Raw genomic sequence first — 20,782 nt, 5'->3', positions numbered from 1 at the left:
GATGATCTCGAAAGTGAACCGAGAGGGTCCAAAGCACAGCTTCTTGCCATCGTCCACTAGCTCCTGCCACGCAATCAGTTACCTGTCGAAAAATGTGCCAGAAATTCACATGCTCTGACCAAAAAAGCAAGCAAGCTCGCTGGATGTGACCGCGACTCTACTATACCCAGGCAACAGAAATAGGAGGCAAAAGCAAGGCCACCTCGCCATGACGACAACTCATCACCACACCTGGATCAGAGAGATTGGGGCGTAATTGTGTGTCAAATGCCCACCCCCAGCCGGGGAATAACACGGCCAAGCCGCGGGTTGCGAGTTGTAACATCCGATTCAGTGATAAGCCGGGTTGACGAGAACCGTTATCGGCAAATTCAACAGCGCAAGGCAGGGTTCGACAGGGATGAAGATGGGCCAGAATGCAAGATAGCAGAGTCACCTTTGCTGGTGCTGCTGCTGGTGCTGCTACATGAATACATTTCCGGTAATAGGCACAGACTGTGGCTCCTCTACGCGGTACGCGGTGCGTTTGAGACAAGCGTCATGCAGAGACGTTGGCCAAATTGCGTTTCTGCAGCCACCGGTGATTTAGGTCGGGAACTCGTGGCCCGACACGTGCATGAGAGATAAGCACGAGACATTACTTTGCGATAGGCGATATGATATGATGTGGACTAGGTAGAAACGAAACAAAACGAAACGAAACGAACGCCATATCCTACGCGGCTGCAAGGCTGGTGATGGCCTATTCTAATCTGACGTGCTTGGCTTTGTGGCTGTGTTTTGGTCGTTTCCGCCGCAGATATGCTCCAGTCCCAGACCTCGCCCCCCACCAATGTCTCGTGCCGAGATTGTCAAATGTGATGAGATGGGCAGGACCTGCATGACGATGGACGGCTCATTTAGAGGACGGGCGGTCCTATCATTGATCTGTAGGAACAATGCATCAATCAGAGGACGTTATCAGGTTGCGAAATTAGACACACTTTAGAGCGTAGGGGTTCCAGTCAAATCATTCGGGATGGAGAAAGGGATGAGGGGACGTGATATCGGAAAGCTCATCCCAGGTGTTATCATAAGCTGATATTGGCCAAGGATCAAGAAAGAGACCTTGCGGCAAGCGAATCTGTATCAAGGCCTCAGGTGGCCACATTGTGGACGCGCCTGGTCTGGGCTTGCTGGCCCGCCGCGATCCCGTCGCTTATCTCTGCGGCAATCGAGTGCTACTGCGACGTGTTACTGAGGCGCTGTCATTATCACTACGTCGTTTTTCTGGGTTGAATGGCAGCGTAGTGGAGGATCACGAGAATACCTTGTGTACAGAAAATAAAAACATGAAAACATATCGTACAGAGACTGCATGCGGCGAATTGGGGATTACCAAATGACCGGCCGTTGGAGAGAAATGCTATACTTTGAGACGAATCTGGGGAATGGGTACATACTACCAGGTTCTAGTTTCCCAGGGCACCGGGTCGGTTGGACTTTCATCGTTTACGAGTCAGTTACACTGAACTTGAGCATGGTGACAGATACAAAAACTGTACGAAAAAGCATGTAGTGTAGTTAATCAAATTGCCATTGTGGACAGCGAGTGCGCAAGTTTTGCTCCCGGATCTTCACCGAGAGACCTCGCCAAATAGTAACCGGACATGTCCCTTTTTTTCCGTCTCGCTTTCTGCTACTAGTGCCCAGACGTGAAGGTATGAGTTTAAAATTGGGAACGGAGCATGTCTAGCGATCACGTACACAGAAACCTAGCTATATTTGGGAGAAAAGAATGAGGAGAGTTTGGGGACGTTGAGAATGTGAAGCGGGGGTACGCTTAGTAGACTAAGTTGGGTTCGATTCCTATCGGCGTCAACTGGTGTTTTGGCCGAACGGCATACTTTGAGAAGACGCGAAATTGATTCCATTTTGGTGGAAAGAAGGTTGCCGCCGCAATGGGCACGGACTGGCGGGGGAGCGGTTGGACGGTGTCCGGTGCTGTGTTGGCATCGAGCGAGTGCTGGGTTGCAGTGTGAGGTGAGAGGTTGGTTTGTAGGTAGGTTTGGGCTTCCCTCCCGAAGCCAGCGATGAACTGCATCCGGTGCAGAAGCGTTTCGCTTCATCATACGTGTAGACTAGAGTGCTGTGGAATGCGTGCTATGGAATGTGGCATCATGAAAAGTTTACTCAACGCGTCGTGGGGTAGCATCGTGACGTGACTGGTTCGCCCGTCTTCGGAGACGAGAAAAAAGATGAAGGACGGATTCGGTTCATGTCAGCGACCCAGGGGCCCGGAGGTGGGATTGCCGCCCCTCCCCCCCGAAGTCAAAGGTACGGGGATGGATCCAACGGCATTCTGACGAGCTCCTGGGTCACGGGGGTGTTGTGCGGTTTCTTCTTTGCCAATGCTGGGAGGACGTGCCGTTGCCGAAAACAGGCGTGATCCGGCGGTGCGATTTACCTTGGCCTGCGAAATCAAAGTGGTTTTGGAATTGCGGCGTGGGTGGTGTTCCATGATATGGGTAGATGGACCAACAGAGGGATGGTGGCTATATGATAGGCTTGGGTGTGGCTGGAGTCGAGAATCGAGAGAGTCTTAGGTTTTGTCCTCCCCGTCTCTCCGATTGGATAGTTTGTTGCTTAGATTTGATTCTAGGCGGGCTTGGAAAAATTATTAGGTAGGCACGGCGGCACGTAGCCTTTGGAGGTGGCGGCTGGCGTTCTTTACTCTTTGCATTGTTTTCTTGGGTTCCTGCGGAGGGTTTCCTGGTGGGGAGGGTGAAGGTGTAGTGTAGGGTGTGGAAGAAGTACAAGAGAGAGAGAGAGAGAGAGAGAGAGAGGCGCAAAGCCACGCGGCGTGTGTCCGGGGTGGTTGTCACCAAGCCACAACGCCACGACGCCGCCATCCCCGCTGCGAACTACGGGCTGCGAACTGGTGGTGCCAGCGTGATCGTGGCTGCCAAAGGTGGTGGTGTTGGCTTTGGTGTGCTGGCTGGCTGGCTGGCTGGCTGGACTATCTCGAATCCGAGGGTGGGTTGGGTTGGAATGGATCACGAGGCTTGGTAGTCTAGACGAAACCAGGTTTTTTTTTTGTGCCATTATGGTTACATTTAGGTCCAGCTTACATGGATGGGCGCAATGGGAAACGTCCGAGTGTCACTGTCGACACTTTTGGGATTGGATTACTCCGGATCTGAAAATCTATGAGACGAGCCCAAACCATGACCATCGCGGTCTCGGTCTACGATGTTGCGGTGAGCGATGCGCGGTGAGCACGGCCGAGATATCGCCCAGTTGGCGCGAAGACGACGGGACGCTACTGCAAATGGTTTATCGGGACTACTGTCACTATTGCCAACTGAGCAGGACGGACGAAGGGACGGACGAGAAAACCCTACCCTATAATCTGGAGACCTCGATGCAAGATGACGACTGTCAGCGTGGGCGGCGTGGGCCAGAAGACGCTCAGACGCACGGACCAGAGCGGGTATGCGAGTTCGACCTTGCCTCTTGTCCACTTCAAGTAATCCGTAGTTTCCCCTGCCATGCTTTTATGGCATCCGACACCGGCGGATTTCCCCCCTTCTTGACTCTTGTCGGGTTTGTCTGTACTTGCCGGGATCTCTGGGAAAGCGGGAAAGATGGTGATTCCCACAAGCAGAGAATGGGGGCTTGGTTTACCACACCTTGGTGCGTCGTTTGAGGTTTCGGGGGGGTTGACGGTGGATATGGAGGCTCTCGGGTTCTGCGGAGAGGCGGAATGCGGGTGCTTTGATGGAGGTGTGTTGGCAAGTGAGTAAGTGAGATAGATGTGAGACCCGATTAAACGTGTGTATTTCCGCTATTCCTTGGACTTTCGGCTAACGGGACTCTGATTTGAGACTTGAGAGCTCTGGGACGTTTGAAACCTCTGGGTTCCGTTTTTTTTTTTTTTTGCACTCCATATTCGATGTCGTGATGTAGGCCAAGATCCCCGGGGGCGTGATGCTACGGAGGAACCTGCCGACTCGGCCTTTTTGCAACTTTGCCCAAGTGCCGCAAGCAAGCCAAATTTCAACAGCCGAGACACTCAAATGCCCAGAAATGAGATAAGGAAGACTTACAGCCGCCTGGCGTCTGAAGGCCAACGTGGACTTGGCTGAATCCGCATGCGTTGTTCAGGCATGCATATTCCCCTCCGAACCGCCCCCGCGGATCCGACCTTGTTAACAATACCATGCCCTTGCTCTGAATTCTTACTGAGCCTCAGAGTTTATAGACAGTGACATGTGGCGTCGGCCGGTCCTCTGGGGATGAGATGGCAGGCCGGGGAGCTAAGGAAGTAAGCGCAAGCCCCGGCGGGCACGGGGGGGGGTGGGGGGGCGGAGGCGTGGCGCGGCGGCGCGGGGGGGGGGGCGGGGCGGGGGGGGGGGGGGGGGGGGGGGGGGGGGGCGGGGGGGGGGGGGGGGGGGGGGGGGGGGGGGGGGGGGGGGGGGGGGGGGGGGGGGTTTGGGGCTACGACCACGGGGGCTCTTTTGCGATAAGGAAGAGATGAGGTGAAGGTTTTTGATTTGTTCGAGGGTTTAGAATCGCTTCAACTTTTGGGTGTTAATTTCCCACGATTGGCGCCGGTCTTGGATTTTTTTTTTCTTCGAACAGTGCTGATAAGTCGGTCACATTGCGTCTCATCTCACTGCTACCCCCCCGGCTGCAGCTAGCTCATCTCTCACATCTGCGATCACCAGCCACGATATCAAAACAACAATCATGGAAAGGGAAGCCACTTTTTTTTTTCCTTCTCGGTTTACTTCGGATTGATGCCGTAAATTTTTTTCGTCTCATTTGACTTTTTCACGGACTACAAGTAATAAAAGTGAAAAGACCCGTTTCCGTTTGGATCATTCTGAGATCGACTCGAAACCTTTTTCATTTGACTTCTTCATCTCATTTGACAAACTCTGATTTTGTCTTTTCTTGCTCTTCACAATGATACGTTTCCGCCTCATTTCCGCGCGTCTAGCAACCCATTCGACTCGGTAGCCCGATTGAATAGCACAATAGGTACAACCTCCCCTCCCCCTCCCTACAGGCAACGGGGGGGTTTGAGCCTTTCATCGGCCCCTCCACCCTTCATCTTCAATAGCGCGAGCGGGACGCAGAAAAAAAAAGACCGAAAAAAGAAAAGAAAACGGGGATTCAGGAACGACATCATCGTCATCCTTACAAGGCCAGTCAGCGGTCGTGGGGACGATAGTGATCCAGGCGGCATCCCTGTTCAGTTGCGTGTCGTGTGCCTGGTTGCTGCGTGTCCCTGACGGGGGAAACCTTCTGTCTTTTCTTCTTCCGCGACTTTTGGAAGGGGGGGGGGGGGGGGGCCCCCCTTTGGGGAAAAAAAAAAAAAAATTTTTTTCCCACAAACACCGCAGACAGGGGGGGTGGGGGGCGTGCGGGTGGGGTAGTGTGGGTGTTGTGGGGGGGGGGGGGGGGGGAGGCGGGGGGGGGGGGGGACCCAGTTTAGGACAGAATACAAACACATTTTGTTCCCAAGCAACGCCGAGAGACAGGGAGAGGATGGATTCGGAAGCGGCGGCGACGGAAGGGAATCACCACAGCAGCAGCCAAACCGTGCACGTAGAAGATTCTGACGAGCGGCGGATCACAGAGTTTGCGACAAGACGGAGACTTTGATGCAAATATAGTAGCTCTTGATACGTCTCCTCGTCGGCTGTCAGGATACTTTTACTCTCCAGACCACGAGGCTTTTGGCATTGCGCACGAGGAAAGGTTCTCCAGGGACTGGCCTTGTTGGAGCTCACCTGTCAACGTCTCTTAGCCCGAACTTCTTCTCGTTTAGACTTTGAGGAGGGTCCTGGGGAGAGGTTTAGCAGCCGAGGTGCCGTCAAGTGGTTGTTGTTATGATTACTTTGTTTCCCGTCCAGTCTTCGTCTTTGTTCCTCCATCCAAATGCTGTCTACGGAAATGGCCACTGAGTACCGAATATGGATCCTCAAGATTGGCTTCCCCACGGGACCAAACGCAGCGCAACGCAGGTACACTACTCCTATGGACTACTGGCGGGCAGATCCTCCCATCCAATCCCACGACCTCCACCTCGTAAAGCCGCTTACATACTAGCCCGTCGCTATTTGACCAGGGAAAAATACAGGGACATCCATCGGATGGGGGGCTTTCGACAATAGCTGCAGGCAGAAAAAGCATGGAAAATTGCACCGGGAAATACAGCAGTGGCTCGGTGTAGGTATTTGGGGGTTTCTCAATTACAAGAGTTTCTCGTATTTGGGGACACACCCTGACTACCCAGTAATACACTAGGTATTTGTGAACAGCTCTGAATCCGGATTGGACCAGGCCTAGAAACTGGACCTTTTCAGACTAGACCGGCTGAAGGCGACAGAGAGAGAGAGAGGACTCGATTCTGACTTTATTGTTCGCGTTCCCTGTTGGCCAGCTGCCCATCATCTCCCGTCTCTGTCAGTGTCTGCCAACCAACCCCCCGGTCAATTTGTTTGCTTGATCCCAGAAGTGCGCGCGTGCGTTTGATGAGATAGCCATCCGTTCCTCTACTTGTCTGCAACCCCGGAAACTAACTGCTTTACTTTTACACGTGTACATCATATCACACCGCGTGGCCTAGTACGGACATTGTTTTTTTTTTATAAAAAAAAGGAGCCAAGTCAGAGGCTGGCCGACCTTATCTTTCGGGGCATGCATGGGGTTCAACGGAGGGGCGTGTGCGTCTGTCCATCTTTCCTACCTGGGATTAAAATGGAAGGGTGAAGAGTTCGAGGGACAGATAGAGACAGAGAGAGTGAGATAGAGAGACGAACCATGATCTGCCAGCCCTGGCTGACACCTCTCCGTTTCCCGTTGCTGCCATGTTCCTTGTTCCTTGAAGTGGGTGGTCCAGACCTTGGGATATCCTGCCCAGAGTCCACCCTTGAACCTGCCCAGCGCGCGCGCCCGCTGTCGTTGCCTTGCAGTATCCATCCCCGTTCTGAATTCTCCATCCTCTATCCCCAGTCCACCGCAGTTGGTGTGTGTGTGTGTGTGTGTGTGTGAGAGTGAGCGAGCGAGTGGGTGAGTGAGTGTCCAGTGAGGTGGATGAGTGAATGTGTGGTGTCCCCGTCCCATCTCATCCACAGTTGCACACCCAGCCAGCTCGCTCTTTGTGGGAATACACAGCACACAAAGTATCCGTAGCAAGGCCCAATATCTACACACCCTCTCCCACCCTCCCCGAATCCGTCCATCCCATCCGTCCCCCATCGTCGTCACTCGTCCTCGGACATTGCGTTGCAGCTCACACGCAACTTACTCATCTTTCTCTCTCTGCCAACTCTCTTACATACTCCCACACTCTCTCTATCTCTCTTTTGCAAAGGAGGCGCAGGTTGTAGCAGGACGATATCTTGGGCTTCTGGTGTTCCGTCTGTGCCTCGAAGTTCGCCAGCCCTCTTCATAATACTATTTTGTTTCCTCGTCTCTTGTTCGGCTTATACCCCTCGGCGCGCCACCGGTACCACCCCCCATCGACCTTTCAGCGACGAAGAAACATTGGAAACCTGCGGCCCGCCCTTGCACCGGCGCATTCCCGACGAACCAACTTCTTTGGCACCGGGTGCTACGAACGAGTACCCTCGACACTTACAGCAGATGCCCCATGTTGCGCGTGCTACGTCACTGTCACCAGATTCGCAGATGAAGACGGACCAAAAAGAAGAAAGCCAGTGGCAGAAATCCCATAGCATCGACAGAGACCGCGAGACGCAAGATTTAAAGTATTGCGTCACCAAACAGGACAAATAGCAGGGCCGCATCATAGACCACATAGCAGAGGAAAGGAAACACCAGGCTTACAGGAACCCAGCGCCACTACTCATCCCATCGTCGGCGCATCCAGTCAAATTATCGCCGTTTGAGCAACACCACGCAGCAACCCGCCCTCACTTCACTCCAGACGACAGCGTTGGACAAGGTGCACCGCACCGCCTTGCCCACGCAGGGACCGCGACTCAGAAACGCCGTCCCATCGTCACCGCCCACCACGCACCCCAGACTCGACGCAACCGAGAGTCGCGAAACAGCAGCCATCATCGCCATAGTATAAGCATCACGTTGTACCTTTTTTGCTGCGCCCAAAACTCGTTTTGAATCCTCACAGCGATGGCGTACGCAGCCTACACCTCGGTGCGCAGGTCCTCGACGTCGTCCATGGGGTCAGACTACAGCGACGCAGATGCAGGCGGCATGGGAACAGAAACAAGAGCAGAAAAGAGGATGGGAGCGATGAAGGGAACAGGAGCAGGAGCAGACCGAGAGTACACAAAAGACTTCGCATCCCCGTCGTCGCAGCCGTCCGTATCCGCCACAGCGACGCCCAGTCCTGCCAACTTCTTGTCCCTTGCCGATAAGAGCTTCACGCCTCTGTCCATGGACAGCGAACTGTTTCCCGATCGCGATTTCGACCTTAGCTTTGGTAGCAGTCGCAAGGCGACGACGGCGACGACAACGACGGCGACAGGCAGCCCGAGGTTCCGCGAGCAGCAGAGGTCAACGTCACCGCCGGCGACAATGGCAGCTTCTGGAAAGGGGTCATCGCACGCTGTTACCGAGGGGCCTAGGACTAGGACGAAGTCGAGATCGAGGTCGAGGGATGCATATTCAGGATTAAGCTTACAACAAGAAACATTGCATGCGGCGACAGGGACGACTCCAGCAACAACAAGAATGGTGGCAGCGGCAGACGAAGAAAGAAATGTCTCGGGTGCACGCGACACGGTGGATGCAACGACGGAAATGGAATCTTGGCCACGGTCAGGGTCGCACTCGAAGAAAAGTCAAAAGAAGGACGGTCACGGCACAGAGGCCGAGGCGAGGAATTTGAGGCATGTTGGGAATGAAGAAGAGTACAAGGAGGACGAGAGCGACGAGGTGCCGCCATTCGTAATTTCGCCTAGGAGCCCGCGCCAGCGCCATGCCGGGTCCACGCCGCTGTGGCTAGATCCGCTGCAGGTGAACAGGGGGAGGGCAATGGGCAGGGCGCACGAGGACGAGCCGATGGAAATGGAGCTGGAGGACAGGCGCAGTACCGGTACCGCTGCCGCTGCGGGTGCCGTTGCGGGTGCGTCTGCTGGGAGTGACACGACCACCGACAGGAATAGGAGGAGCGATAAGGATAAGGATAAGAATACGGGATGCAATGAGGACACGGGTGCTGGTAGCGGTAGCGTCAGGGGTGGCGCCAGCACGTCCCTCCAGAGCCCTCAGCGAGCGCGCCCCCAGCCAGCGCGCCCGCCCATCCAGGAGATTCAGCCGATGCCCAGGGTCATGACCGTTGCGGCCCCCTTGGCCCTGCGTACCAAAAATATCAATCCTTTCAGTACCACCGACACGGGCGGCCACAATACGAGCTTTGCTGCTGCTGCCGCCATCACGAGTCCCGCTGCTTCGACTGCCACCTCGACTTCCACCACCTCCAACTCCTTCGCCGCCTGGTCGCCGTCCACCGTCCTTTCCGCCCCTGCCGCCCTCGCCCGCCACATCTCTACCTCGTCCCTGCGATCCAACAGCAGCCTCATCTCCCAGATCCAGGACAGTTTGCAACAACAACAGCAGCAGCAGGATCACCACTCCTCCTCGGCATCTACTTTCGTTCGTCCTGTCGCCCAACCAATCGTCCGTACCGTCTCCGACTCGGGCACCTTCACCCTCAAACACCCCGTCCCCGATCTCAACTGCCGCTCCGGCGCTTACACCACAAACGTCGCAGCTCTCGAGAAGTCGGCCGAGCGCCTGTCCATGACCAGCTCCATCGAGGACGCCATTCGCGACTTGCATGGAGAGTTGAAGCGTTCCGACTCCCGCCGCTCCTCCATACTCGCTGCCAATCTCGCCGCCTCTCACTCGTCCGTCGACGAGTCCTTAGCCCACCCCGGCCCCCTTCGCGTCATCCCTCCCGTCGCCTCCATCGTCGGGCTCAACAACAACGCCCGGCTCGGCGGCTACTCCCCCAGCGGCTACGTCATGTCTCCCAATCACTCCCTGACCAGCCGTCTGCGCTCCGGCTCCAACAACTCGCGCGGCCGCCCCGAAATCGATGTCGATGCCATCGTGTCACGCCACGGTTCCGGCAAGGGGTCCACCAGAAGCGCACGCTCCGGCAAGCCTTCGCTTGCTGAGATTGCCGAGTCAGAACCCGTTGCCCTAACAGGACGCGTTCTCGACGAGGCCGACCACGCTCCTATCCCTGTGACAGCCGACGACGACGCGACCATACGCCGTCCCAATACCAACGAAGAGAACCGCGGCAGCGTCTTCAACATGCTTGGCGAGATGGACCAACACTCTGGAGGCCTAGGCTTGGACTTTGGCGGAGACAGTGGTAGGCGAGACTCCGACGATAGGCCGCCGACGCCGAAATCGACCTCGACGTTTGACCATGCCAACGCTTTTGGGGATTTTGACGGCGTGCATTGCCAGCCGGAAGATCTCGAGCGGAGCGAATTCGACTCACGTGAGCAAAGCGAGAGGGAATACGGCGAGGCGCCCATACCCGTCCCGCACACCATGCCTATGCCCGACATCCCGGAGCCTCAGTACGAGGCACCGCCGCCGCGTATGCCGCGGACGAATAGGCACACGTTACGGCCTCAGTCATACTTTGACGAACTCACCGGCCAAGAGATGCTGTATTATCCGGCTCGTGTGCCCGCCATGCTCAACCTGCCGCCTAAACTGTCCAAGAAGCCCAAGACGGAGGTTCGCAACGCGAGGCATTCCAAAGTGTTGCAGGCCATGGGCCATCCTGGTTTCGGCCAGGCCAAGTACCTACCCCAGGACCCCGAAGCATCCCAAGTCCGCGAGTCCAAGATGTGGTTGCCCGATCCGCTCGCCGGCCACGGCATGACCTCTTTTGGGGACGATATTGATGGCCAGCGCTCGGGTGACGCATCACTGAAGGAGCCTGCGGTTGATTCCCACGTGCCATCTGAACAGGGCGACCCGTTGCTGTCGGGTGGTGGTGGTGAAGAACTCGAACACATGCCACAGGATCCCCCGCCAACGCAACGCCGCAAGTCCAAAATGCCACGGGCTTCCCAATTACCACCACAGCTACGGGCGAGCGCCTTTTTCGACTTGCCCTCTACAACACCGCAGATCGAGGTCAAGGGAGGCTCCGCCATGGCCACGCTCGACAGCATTCTCGATGCATCTGCCAATGCCCCCGTCAGCGCCTTCACCGACCACGCCTTCGCCGGCAAGCTGGGTAATGAAACGTACGGCCCCGATAAGAAGAAGAACCGTAAATCTACCGCCACCGTGTTGCTTCCTGAAGAGCATGTGCTGCGCGCTGCCTCTCAGAAGAAGACGGCCAGCCTCATGCCTTTCAGCAAGAAATCCGACAATGGATCTAGGAAGAATTCCATGGCTGGCAGCAGAGAGGAGAACCAGGCTCTTTCTGACCATGTCGACGGCAAAGACGGAGAAAAGGCCGAAGGCGAGGGCTCTGATGCAGAAGAGGAAGAAGAGGAGTTTGACGAGTTTGCGGGAGTCCTTGACGGGCCTCCCACGACACTTCTCGCCGAGTTGCAGTTGCGCAAGTACCATGCTAAGATGCGCACCCAGAACCCGAACCGCAATATTGGGCAGAATGGCATGCACGCAACCCTGATTGAGCTCGATCTGGTTGCCGAGACGCAAAAGAAGCATCGTGAGAAGAAGAAGATTGCTCTCGCTTGGGAAGTGGACGGCGCCAAGGAAGAAGATCACAGTTCCGATGAAGACGATGTTCCGCTTGGCGTCCTGTACGCCGGCAACCCGCACATAGCCGAAAAGAACCGGCCCATGGGACTGATGGAGCGTCGCGATCTGGAAGAGAATGAACCCCTCAGTGCTCGTCGTGCTCGTCTCCATGGACAAGAACCCCCGAGGACCCTGGCCAAGCAGAGGAGCAACTTCACTCTCAACGCTGGCTTGAGCCAGATGCGTCTCAACCAGATGCCGTCCGCCGAGCACCTGCGGCCCGAGGAAGACTCAGAGGACGAAGCTACTGCCGGAGAGACCCTAGGCGAGCGTATGCGACGCCTCAGGGCCAAGGACGAGGCCGAACACAACAACCTTCCCAACGCTCGCCCTGTCAGCCGAGCATTCTCGGCGGAGATCCTCGCGCAATTTGGCGACGATGACGAGAAGAAGCCCGGGGACAAGGGCAAGGAGAAGGAGGCCCAGCCGGACGAGGGAGAGGAGACGCTGGGCCAGCGCAGAAAGAGACTACAGGCCGAGCGTGAGGCGCGCGAGCAGGAGATGATGCTCAGCGGCGGGCCAGGACCGGTTGAGGCCGAAGCGCCTCCGCTGCGCAAGAAGCACAGCCTAGCTGACGTCCTCGGCTCCCACCCGATCGCCTACAACCCCGCCTTGGACGAGCAGCGTCGCCTCGAGCAGGAGAAGCGCAAGGTTCGGGAACAGGAGGCCAAGATGGCCGCGGTCCGGGCCCAGATGCCGCAGGTCCTGACCGGGCCGAATACGCAGCGGAGCGGCGGTTACAAGAACGGCGCTTTCAACGACGCCACCGGCGGTACCGGTGATGCTCGAGGTCTCCTCGGACAGCCTGGGCTTCCGCCCGTGAACGCCGGGCTAGGTGTGAGCATGGGACCTGGCGGATGGAACCGCTCCAGCATAGCCTTTAGCAATTACGGCGGGCCGCTTCAGCAGCCTATGCAGCAGCAACCGCAGCGGCATTCCGTGTATGGCCACGCCGGTATGGCTCAGATGAGCCAGCCGAATCTGGGCGGGTACGGAGGCTACACTGCCGGTGGCATGGGTGGCATGAACACCATGGGTGGCATGAGCGGGATGAACCCCTACGGCGGAGGCATGGGCGGCGTGCCGATGCCGATGCAGCCCATGGGCGCCGGTATGGGCATGCAACAAGGTATGGCGCCGATGCCCATGCAGCAGATGCAGATGCCTATGCAGCCCGGTCACAACGGGCAGATGCAGTCCATTGAGCGCTGGCGGCAGAGCGTCATGTACTAGATGAAGACCAAACCGGACCCGTGAAGAGCGTTATACGATGGCTACCGATACCTACCGACACTCTGATACTACATAATATTCAGGAGGAACGTTGTCTGGCTGGGGCTGTATACAACATACACAACTATGGCATTGCGAGAGGCGTTGGATCAAAACACTATCTCTTTTGTTTTTTTGGATGGTCTGCGAAGCACAGAGCGCTGCGAAGCATTAGGATAAAATTATGGGACAGGATGGGGAATGGTTCTCGATTTACCTTGCCTAGACAAGCATTACATTACATCGATGGCATATATATCAATTCTAATGATGACAGTATATCTACCTACCTACGTCTCAAACCGAGCTCAACCTTTTGTATGAGGGTGGTCTTTTGCAGCTGGTCAAAGAAACAAAGTTTGCCAACCTGGCGAGTCGACGACACATGTTAGCTAGCTGTATTTATCAGGTGCAACCAAAGACGGGAAACGCTCGGTTCCCAAGCTCCGGGTTCCCAAGCTCCGGGTTCCCAAGCTCCGGGTTCATGAGAATCCGTGGTTGCTTGGTTTAGCAGGTATGTGATGTCCTCACGGCAAAGTATGTAGTATGTAACATCCCCGATGTCTTGTTACCTGATTCTGCTGGCGCACAGTAGAGTCTCTTTCGATTGCTTTGTCAGAGATCGTAGCGCGCGCGGGGAAACCCGACCTTTGGCCGAGCAGAAGAGTAAACGTCCCTCGGGGGACATAGGTGCGTCTCAATGCACCAGCACCACCCTGCGCGTCAAAGATTAGCCGCATGTAATCGCAAGGGCGGTGATGTAAGTAGAAATTATAAATCCCATCAACTGTATCGCAAACATTTACAAACCACTCAAGCCATACACCATACCAGGCCATCCTCTTCTGGATTACTCTACCAAGTATATAAAAGAGCAAAGAATAAAAAAAACCACAAAAGGGCAAATCATGACGACTTTTGAAGGCTTCTCCCCCTTCACCGTCACGACGCAGACCTCGCCCGACGTCGTCATTCACGGCATCAAGAGCGGGGACTCGTCGTCGTCGTCGTCGTCGCCGGCGCTTCCGCCCCTCCTCCTGCTCCACGGCTATCCGCAGAGCCACCACATCTGGCACCGCGTCGCCGCCGCCGTGAAGGACCGGTATACCGTCGTGGCCATTGATATCCGCGGGTACGGCGCCTCGTCCAAGCCGGAGGGCGTGGCGTCGTACGCAAAGAGCGCCATGGCGAGGGACTGCATCGCCGTCATGGATTCTCTGGGCTACAACAAAAGCAGCAGCAGCGGCAGCGGCAGCGGTGACGGCTCGTTCTACGTCTGCGCCCATGACCGCGGCGCCCGCGTCGCGCACAAGCTGTGCGTGGAATTTCCGGACCGCATCAAAAAGGCCATCTTTTTGGACATTTGTCCCACGCTCGTCATGTACAAGACGACAGACGTTGATTTTGCAAAGGCGTATTTCCACTGGTTTTTCCTCATTCAGCCGGCGCCGTTGCCGGAGACGCTGATTTCGGCGGCGCCGCGGCGGTTTATGGAGCTCTTAATGGGCGGCGGCGGCGGCGGCGGTGGGCGGCAAACGGCGGCGAGGGGAGGGGGATTGGAGGTTTTTGAGCGGGCGAATTTTGACTACTATGCCGAGGTGATGGCGCAGCCGGAGGCGGTGCGGGCCATGTGCGACGAGTACCGCGCGAGCGCGACGCTGGATTTGGAGGAGGCGGAGGGGGATCTGGGGGCGGGGCGGGTGTTGAAGACGCCGCTTCTTGTGCTGTGGGGGGCTCACGGGTATATTGCGCGGCGGTTTGACGCTGTGGGGGAGTGGAAGAAGGTGGCTGCCGAGGGGGTCGAGGTGAGGGGGCGGGGGGGGGGGGGGGCGGGGGGGGGGGGGGGGGGGGGGGGGGGTGGGGGGGTGGGGGGGGGGGGGGGGGGGGGGTGGGGGGGGGGGGGGGGAGGGGGGGGGGGTGGGGGTCGAGGGGAGGGGGCGGGGGGTGGAGAGTGGGCATTATATTCCGGAGCAGGCGCCTGATGAGGTTGTCAAGGCGATTGATGAGTTTTTTGTCTAGGTGGTGGTGGATGCTTGTTTGGTTGTGGATGCCTACAAATGCTTTACTCTCTTGGTATACATATATATATATATAAATAAAATAAAAAATACCATGGTACAAATGAAGGGATTGATTGCGTAAGGTATATGGCTGTGATCCAAGTAGATGGTCCCTCGGATATTGCTAACCTTTTAATAATGCCCGAACGTCTGTCGAATGCAAAGACTTTCTTGTTCACCATGCCCATCCGTTGTGGTCTCATATTTCTTCCATCACCCCTCAAGATCCTGTCATTTGGCCCCGACTTCGGTTTTGATGTGGTGGCTGCCATGTTACATAGCCGTCTTCCTTGTCCGGCAAATGGGCTCTGCTACTTGTTTCCCCCAAAAGACGACGGACGATTCGGCAGGTGAAAGAAAGTGCTTCGGGCCCTGGTGACCAGAGTCTTCCGTCTTGTTTTCAAGGCGACGAAAAATGCCAGGCTTGCCACCTACAGGCACGACCAAACGCGATTCTGAGGTCGGTGCTCTTGTTCGCGCTTACTTTTATCCGCTTGAAGGCCCCAGGTCGATCTTTTACGGAAGAACGAGAGCCAAGAACGAGATCATTGCAGCTATGACCAGAGCCATTTTTGCAGGGGGCGACTGAGAAGGGCTACCTGGTTGCCCGCCAGTGGAATTTCCGGCCTGTGCCGTTGCCGTCACCGTTGTGCTCAGGGTCACAGTTACCGTTGCGACGGAGGCTTCGGGGACTAGAAACGTGACACGTTTGTTAGGATAAACGGTAAAACTTGACCTTTGCCTTGGGTAGGTACATGTACAAATAGGCAGGATAAGACTCTGTGGGGGGGGGGGGGGGGGGGGGGGTGGGGAAGGGGGGGCGGTGGTGGGTGGGGGGGGGGGGGGGGGGGGGGGGGTGTGGGGGGGGGGGGGGGGGGGGGGATGAGGGGGGGTGGGGGGGTGGGGGGGGGGGGGGGGGGGGGGCGGCTTGGAGAAAGGGATGGACGTACGTGGATTCGTGACGCGGTACCAAGTCATGGGTAAAACGTAGAGCTCGGACATGGCGATGCAGAAGATGATCCTCCTCGCGTCGGTACTGCCCTGCGTTTGGAGCATGGTGATTGTGTCGCAGGTGTTACTCGGCCCACTGTCCCATTCCATCCAGTCAACACATTTCCCGTGTATATCACGACCCAAGATTTGGTAGACGACGGCTAGGTATGGTGAAAGGGGGGGGGGCGGCGAAGAGAATCTCACCAGTCTGCCTGTCCAGTCGGTCCGATCGCGTAGTTGTTAAACGGCCCTCCACACGACGTCGCCATCTCGCAGTACGGATTGTTCCGCGGACAACATACGCCGAAACTGTCATCTGCCGCAAAGTAGTTGTCCGACGGGCACGTTGCAGAGACCCAGCTGCCGGACTGGGAGTACCAGGCGATGAAGTTCGTGCGGCCGTCAGAGGGCCGCGGGTCGCCTTGACGGGCCCGGAGGAGACGCTGGGAAACGCGGGTCGGGTCCGGGGCGGGTGTGACGCCGACGAGGAGCGGGGCCTCATAGGCGCGGTCCGGGGTCGGTGGTGTGATTCTGCCGCCTTTGCCCCTGTAAGTGGTTGTAGGCGCGGTCGTGGTCGGAGCGGCTATCGCACCGCCGAGGACGACGCTGACGACGAGAAGGAGGACGGACAGCGTCGAGAGGAGAGGGGACCCGGACGCTAGGGGTGAGATGGGCATCTCGAGAGAGGGGCGCGGCGGAACCGCTGCAGCAGCTTCATGAGGTTTTTCCTGATGAAACTTTGCGGTCCGAGAGTACAGGTCAGAGCTGAGGGAGTTTGGGAAACGGGTGTTTATTAGAGTGACAGCTAAAAGCATAGTAGAGAAAACGACGCAACAAGAAAGGGTTGCATTCCAGCAATGTCCCGACGCCCGAGACGGGCAGGAAGAGAAGGGAGGCTGAGGGGTGATGCCTTTTTCATCTTGTGAGCCCTGGCGTAAGATTTTCGGATTGACGGGGAACTTCTCTTTGGTAGATGAGGTCGTGCGGCCGTTCCAAGCCCCCCCACCCTTCGGTTTGTAGACTTGTGAACCAGATCTCTCGTGCTGCTCATGCAGCGTCAGATAGCAAAGGCCACGCGTGCAGGCATATATCAGAACGGCGCTTGAATCGTATCTGTTGTCTGGACCGTTGATGTTATGGGTTTAGAGTACGAGATTTTCGGGTGTTTGGGGTAGGAGAGTGAGACTGGGGAGACTGGGATGCAGGGCTGACCGACGGGCCGGCGACGCATCAGAGGAAAGGGCATGTGTGTTCAGCTCCAGGCTTCGCTGGCATGATGATCTCGCGGGAGCCCGTGAGCCTGTCAGAAATGTGGCCGTGAACCTACCATGGCGGGACGCAGTCCGGTTCGTGCTAGGTTGGTTGGGGCAAGTCTTACGGGTTTCTCGTTTGTTCAAGTGCGATGTGAGATTGGAAGGATTGTTGCCATGAATAGATTGGTGTGTGGGGGAGATCCAGGTAGTTGAGGATGACGGTTTGTGTAAGCATAAGCCGGTAGGGCTGGGAATTGGCTTTTATGGATGCAGCCTTCTTCGGTGTAGACTACAATCCTTTGACGGAAATAACTTGGAGGCCTGTATCGATCCCATGAGTCTTTCCATTGGGGGGGGGAGGAGGAGGAGCTATCAGTTCCAGTCGATTCGCAGCCTTCGTCCCATTGTGTGAAATTGAGGTACGTCGGTTGTCGAGATGGGTTGTTCTTGAGGAAGACAACAACTCATCTCTCAAGCCAATATGCAAAATCCAGTTCCAGACATCTGCTCGTCACTTCAATGGCTCTGGTCTTTCGTGACCTCTCTAACGCCAGCTTTCTAGAACCGGAAGGCTCGATCCGTTGTCAAATCGCCCCCCCTCATCAACCATCAGAAACATCGGATCATCAGCGTTTATGAGAAGCAATGATAGTAACCCGAGACGTATTTGGTGCACGATTGAGGTGGGTGTAGATCGACACCAGCCACGGCTATCGCTACCGCTGCCGATTCGGCAAGTTCTCAGTCCCCGTGAGCAATCGTTTAGCCCTATCTAGCCGTTGAAGGATCTAAAAAAGCGTCCGAAGTCCCTGGCGGAAGCTCGGAAACAGAGTTGGGCGATTTGACGTCGGATCAGTTCGTTGCCGTATGGCTCGCGCGGTGGCGTTTTGGAGTCAGGGTCTTCCCAGCGTCTAAGGTACGAATCTTTGGCTGTAAAGAGTCCGAAGTTTAAGGGAAAGCACTCCATGTTTGCGTGTTTGCCTTTCATAGGAAAATTGAACACAGCTATTACTTTGAGTCAAGGCCGCCATGTGACTTTTGCCTATGGCGTGAAATGTTCATTCTCTTGCGGTTCTGATCCAGTCGGGCGTCTCTCTCCCAGCAAAATATCGGTCCACCTTTGTCGAAATGCGCCCTCACATTTCCGTCGGCCTTTAACCATCCTCAGATGTCCTGAGACGACCGCCGCAATGCTATAGAAACCAAGAAACGTTTCCGGCTCACACGCTATCTTGGAAGTCTCAATCGTCCCAAAACTAAGCAGGTGTATGTGCTCGTAACTCGCAGACATGCTTTGAAGGGTATGTACATGCCTTCAAACACCGAGACATGAGACAAACAGGAGGTCGAAGCACCTCAAGAGAAGTCGAAACCCGGTTATTCATCCCAACACTTGGAAACGCCCGCAAAGAGCAAGAATTCTGCTTGTGACAATTCAAGCCGGAGAGGCTTGAATTCATTCGATCGGAAAGAGTGCGGTAGCAAGATAGTTGGGTCTCGACAAAACCTAGGAGCATAGAATGCTCGTCAGGCGAGAATTGATCATAAGAGATGAAAACAAAATAGTCACTCTGTTTCAAGTATTGCGAATAGCTTCGGTGTGGAAGAGATGGTACGGTCTCGTGGTTGGAGAGCTGGGCCTGCTATTACCTGCCTCACTCTACCTCATTTCCAAAATAGTTGCTCTGGCCTCGATGCCTCTGTGGTGATTGGAAAGCATCGAAGACACTGGCGATTTCGAGTCTCGACTCACATCCATCTTGGAGAAACGGAATGTGCATGTGGAGCTACATCTGAATCGCATCGAGCCCTCGATCCGGCGCCGCCGTCGAAACCCCCGACATCGGCAATTAGCGGCCGGAAAAGTGGGAACCGACTCGGGGATTTGCCCTTCGTAGCGGATCGCAGCGGCTGAACAATGCGCTCTTTCTCACAAACCACCACATCATTTTTAAGACTTTCCAAAAACCTCACAGCCCAGCGAATGTAAAACTAAAACCAAAGTGTTGAATTCAGCGCGATACGCGACTCAATATAATGAGTTTGCCAGCCTTCATGCCATCCTTCACGGGCACCGAGATCCGGACCGTGGAGATGCATACATCCGGCGAGCCGGCGCGCATCGTCTACGCTGGTTACCCAGACATCCCGTGAGTCTCGTTCAACTCCCAATGTTTTGACACGCGAGTTTTCGAAAATACGAGATTGCAAAATGAGAAACACCAACTCTGTATTCATTCACCTAACCGGCACAAACCCCCCCTCTCTCAGCGGCACCCTCCTCGAACAGCGCTCCCTAGCACAATCCCAACACGACCATATCCGCCGCAGCATCATCTACGAACCGCGCGGCCACGCAGACATGTACGGCGCCGTTCTCCGGCCCCGCACGGAGCTCGTCGACGCTGGCGAAGCGCACATGGGGGCCCTGTTCCTCACGCACGAGGGGTACGGCGCCATGTGCGGACACGCCACCATCGCCCTCGGCAGGTTCCTCGTCGACTGCGCAGACGAGGCCGTCTTCCCGCAGCGTCGGGACCTGGTTTTTGACGAGGAGGAGGGGACGGTCGAGATTCGGTTGCACGCGCCTGTCGGGGTGGTTCGGCTTACCGTTCCCGTGGTCAAGATGGACGGGGACATGTGGAAGACGGATGTGAATCGGCGCATCACGTTTCTCTCCGTGCCCACGTTCGCCACAGCCATCGACCTCTCCGTCCCGATCCCGCAGAGTCTACGTTGGCCGGAGTTAGGGGATGCCGCAGCCGTGACGATCGACGTGGCTTTCGGCGGCGCGCTCTACGCCGTCGTATCCGCCGCGGCACTGGGCTTCACGCCCTCTCTCTCGAAGCCGGACGTCAGCGGCCTCCGCAACGCAACAAAGAAGCTCAAGCAGGCAGTCAACGCATCGGCGGAACTCGGCGCCCGCTGTGGTCATCCCAACGACGGCGAGGAGCGGAGCCCGCAGTCCCTCGTCTACGGCATCATGGTCACAGACACGGACAGCGACGACGTCCTTGCCACGGCGCCGGGCTGCGTGGGCGCGGAGACGGGATTATACTTTTTTGGTGATCAGCAGATTGACCGGAGTCCGACTGGTTCGGTTGTGCAGGCGCGGGTTGCGTTGGCTGCTGCGAGGGGCACGAGGAGGCTGGGGGCGTTGTGGACGTATCACAGCCTCGTGTCGAGGGCCGTGGGTGGGCATCGCGGGGCGTTTGTCGGGGCGCCTGTGGAGGAGGTCGAGGTTGGTGGGAGGAGGGCTTGGAGGGTTGAGGTGAGCGGGCAGGCTCATTATACGGGATCGAGTACGTTTGTCATGGAGGCGGAGGATGATATTGGTGGGGGTTTCTCGTTTCAAGGACTGGAGGCGTGATGGCGATTTTTTGATGGATTGATCCCGATGGGGGAGATGTTTGTTCA

The 20,782-nt window shown here is 56.4% G+C and overlaps 4 protein-coding genes across 4 annotated transcripts; 3 read left to right on the top strand and 1 right to left on the bottom strand.

Moving 5' to 3' along the window:
- Positions 1-8,148: 8,148 nt before the first annotated feature.
- Positions 8,149-13,020, top strand: CORC01_01512 (uncharacterized protein; the record flags this gene model as incomplete). The annotated part of the gene is made up of 1 exon (XM_022613167.1): positions 8,149-13,020. One exon carries the CDS (start codon positions 8,149-8,151, stop codon positions 13,018-13,020), a length of 4,872 nt encoding a protein of 1,623 aa, XP_022480266.1.
- Positions 13,021-13,967: 947 nt separating this feature from the next.
- CORC01_01511 (uncharacterized protein) lies at positions 13,968-15,078 on the top strand (the record flags this gene model as incomplete). The annotated part of the gene is made up of 2 exons (XM_022613166.1): positions 13,968-14,864; positions 15,034-15,078. The coding sequence occupies 2 exons, from the start codon at positions 13,968-13,970 to the stop codon at positions 15,076-15,078; spliced, it is 942 nt and encodes a 313-aa protein (XP_022480265.1).
- A 557-nt stretch (positions 15,079-15,635) lies between these two features.
- Positions 15,636-16,789, bottom strand: CORC01_01510 (uncharacterized protein; the record flags this gene model as incomplete). Its single annotated transcript, XM_022613165.1, has 3 exons — positions 15,636-15,811; positions 16,070-16,206; positions 16,317-16,789. 3 exons carry the CDS (start codon positions 16,787-16,789, stop codon positions 15,636-15,638), a joined length of 786 nt encoding a protein of 261 aa, XP_022480264.1.
- Positions 16,790-19,402: 2,613 nt separating this feature from the next.
- CORC01_01509 (proline racemase) lies at positions 19,403-20,735 on the top strand (the record flags this gene model as incomplete). Its single annotated transcript, XM_022613164.1, has 2 exons — positions 19,403-19,515; positions 19,637-20,735. 2 exons carry the CDS (start codon positions 19,403-19,405, stop codon positions 20,733-20,735), a joined length of 1,212 nt encoding a protein of 403 aa, XP_022480263.1.
- Positions 20,736-20,782: the final 47 nt, after the last annotated feature.

The sequence above is a fragment of the Colletotrichum orchidophilum genome, assembly GCF_001831195.1.
Source record: "Colletotrichum orchidophilum strain IMI 309357 chromosome Unknown Scaffold_8.1, whole genome shotgun sequence".
NCBI lineage: Eukaryota > Fungi > Ascomycota > Sordariomycetes > Glomerellales > Glomerellaceae > Colletotrichum > Colletotrichum orchidophilum.
Note: the sequence above shows the minus strand (reverse complement) of the source record. Positions and strands in the feature narration are given on the sequence as shown.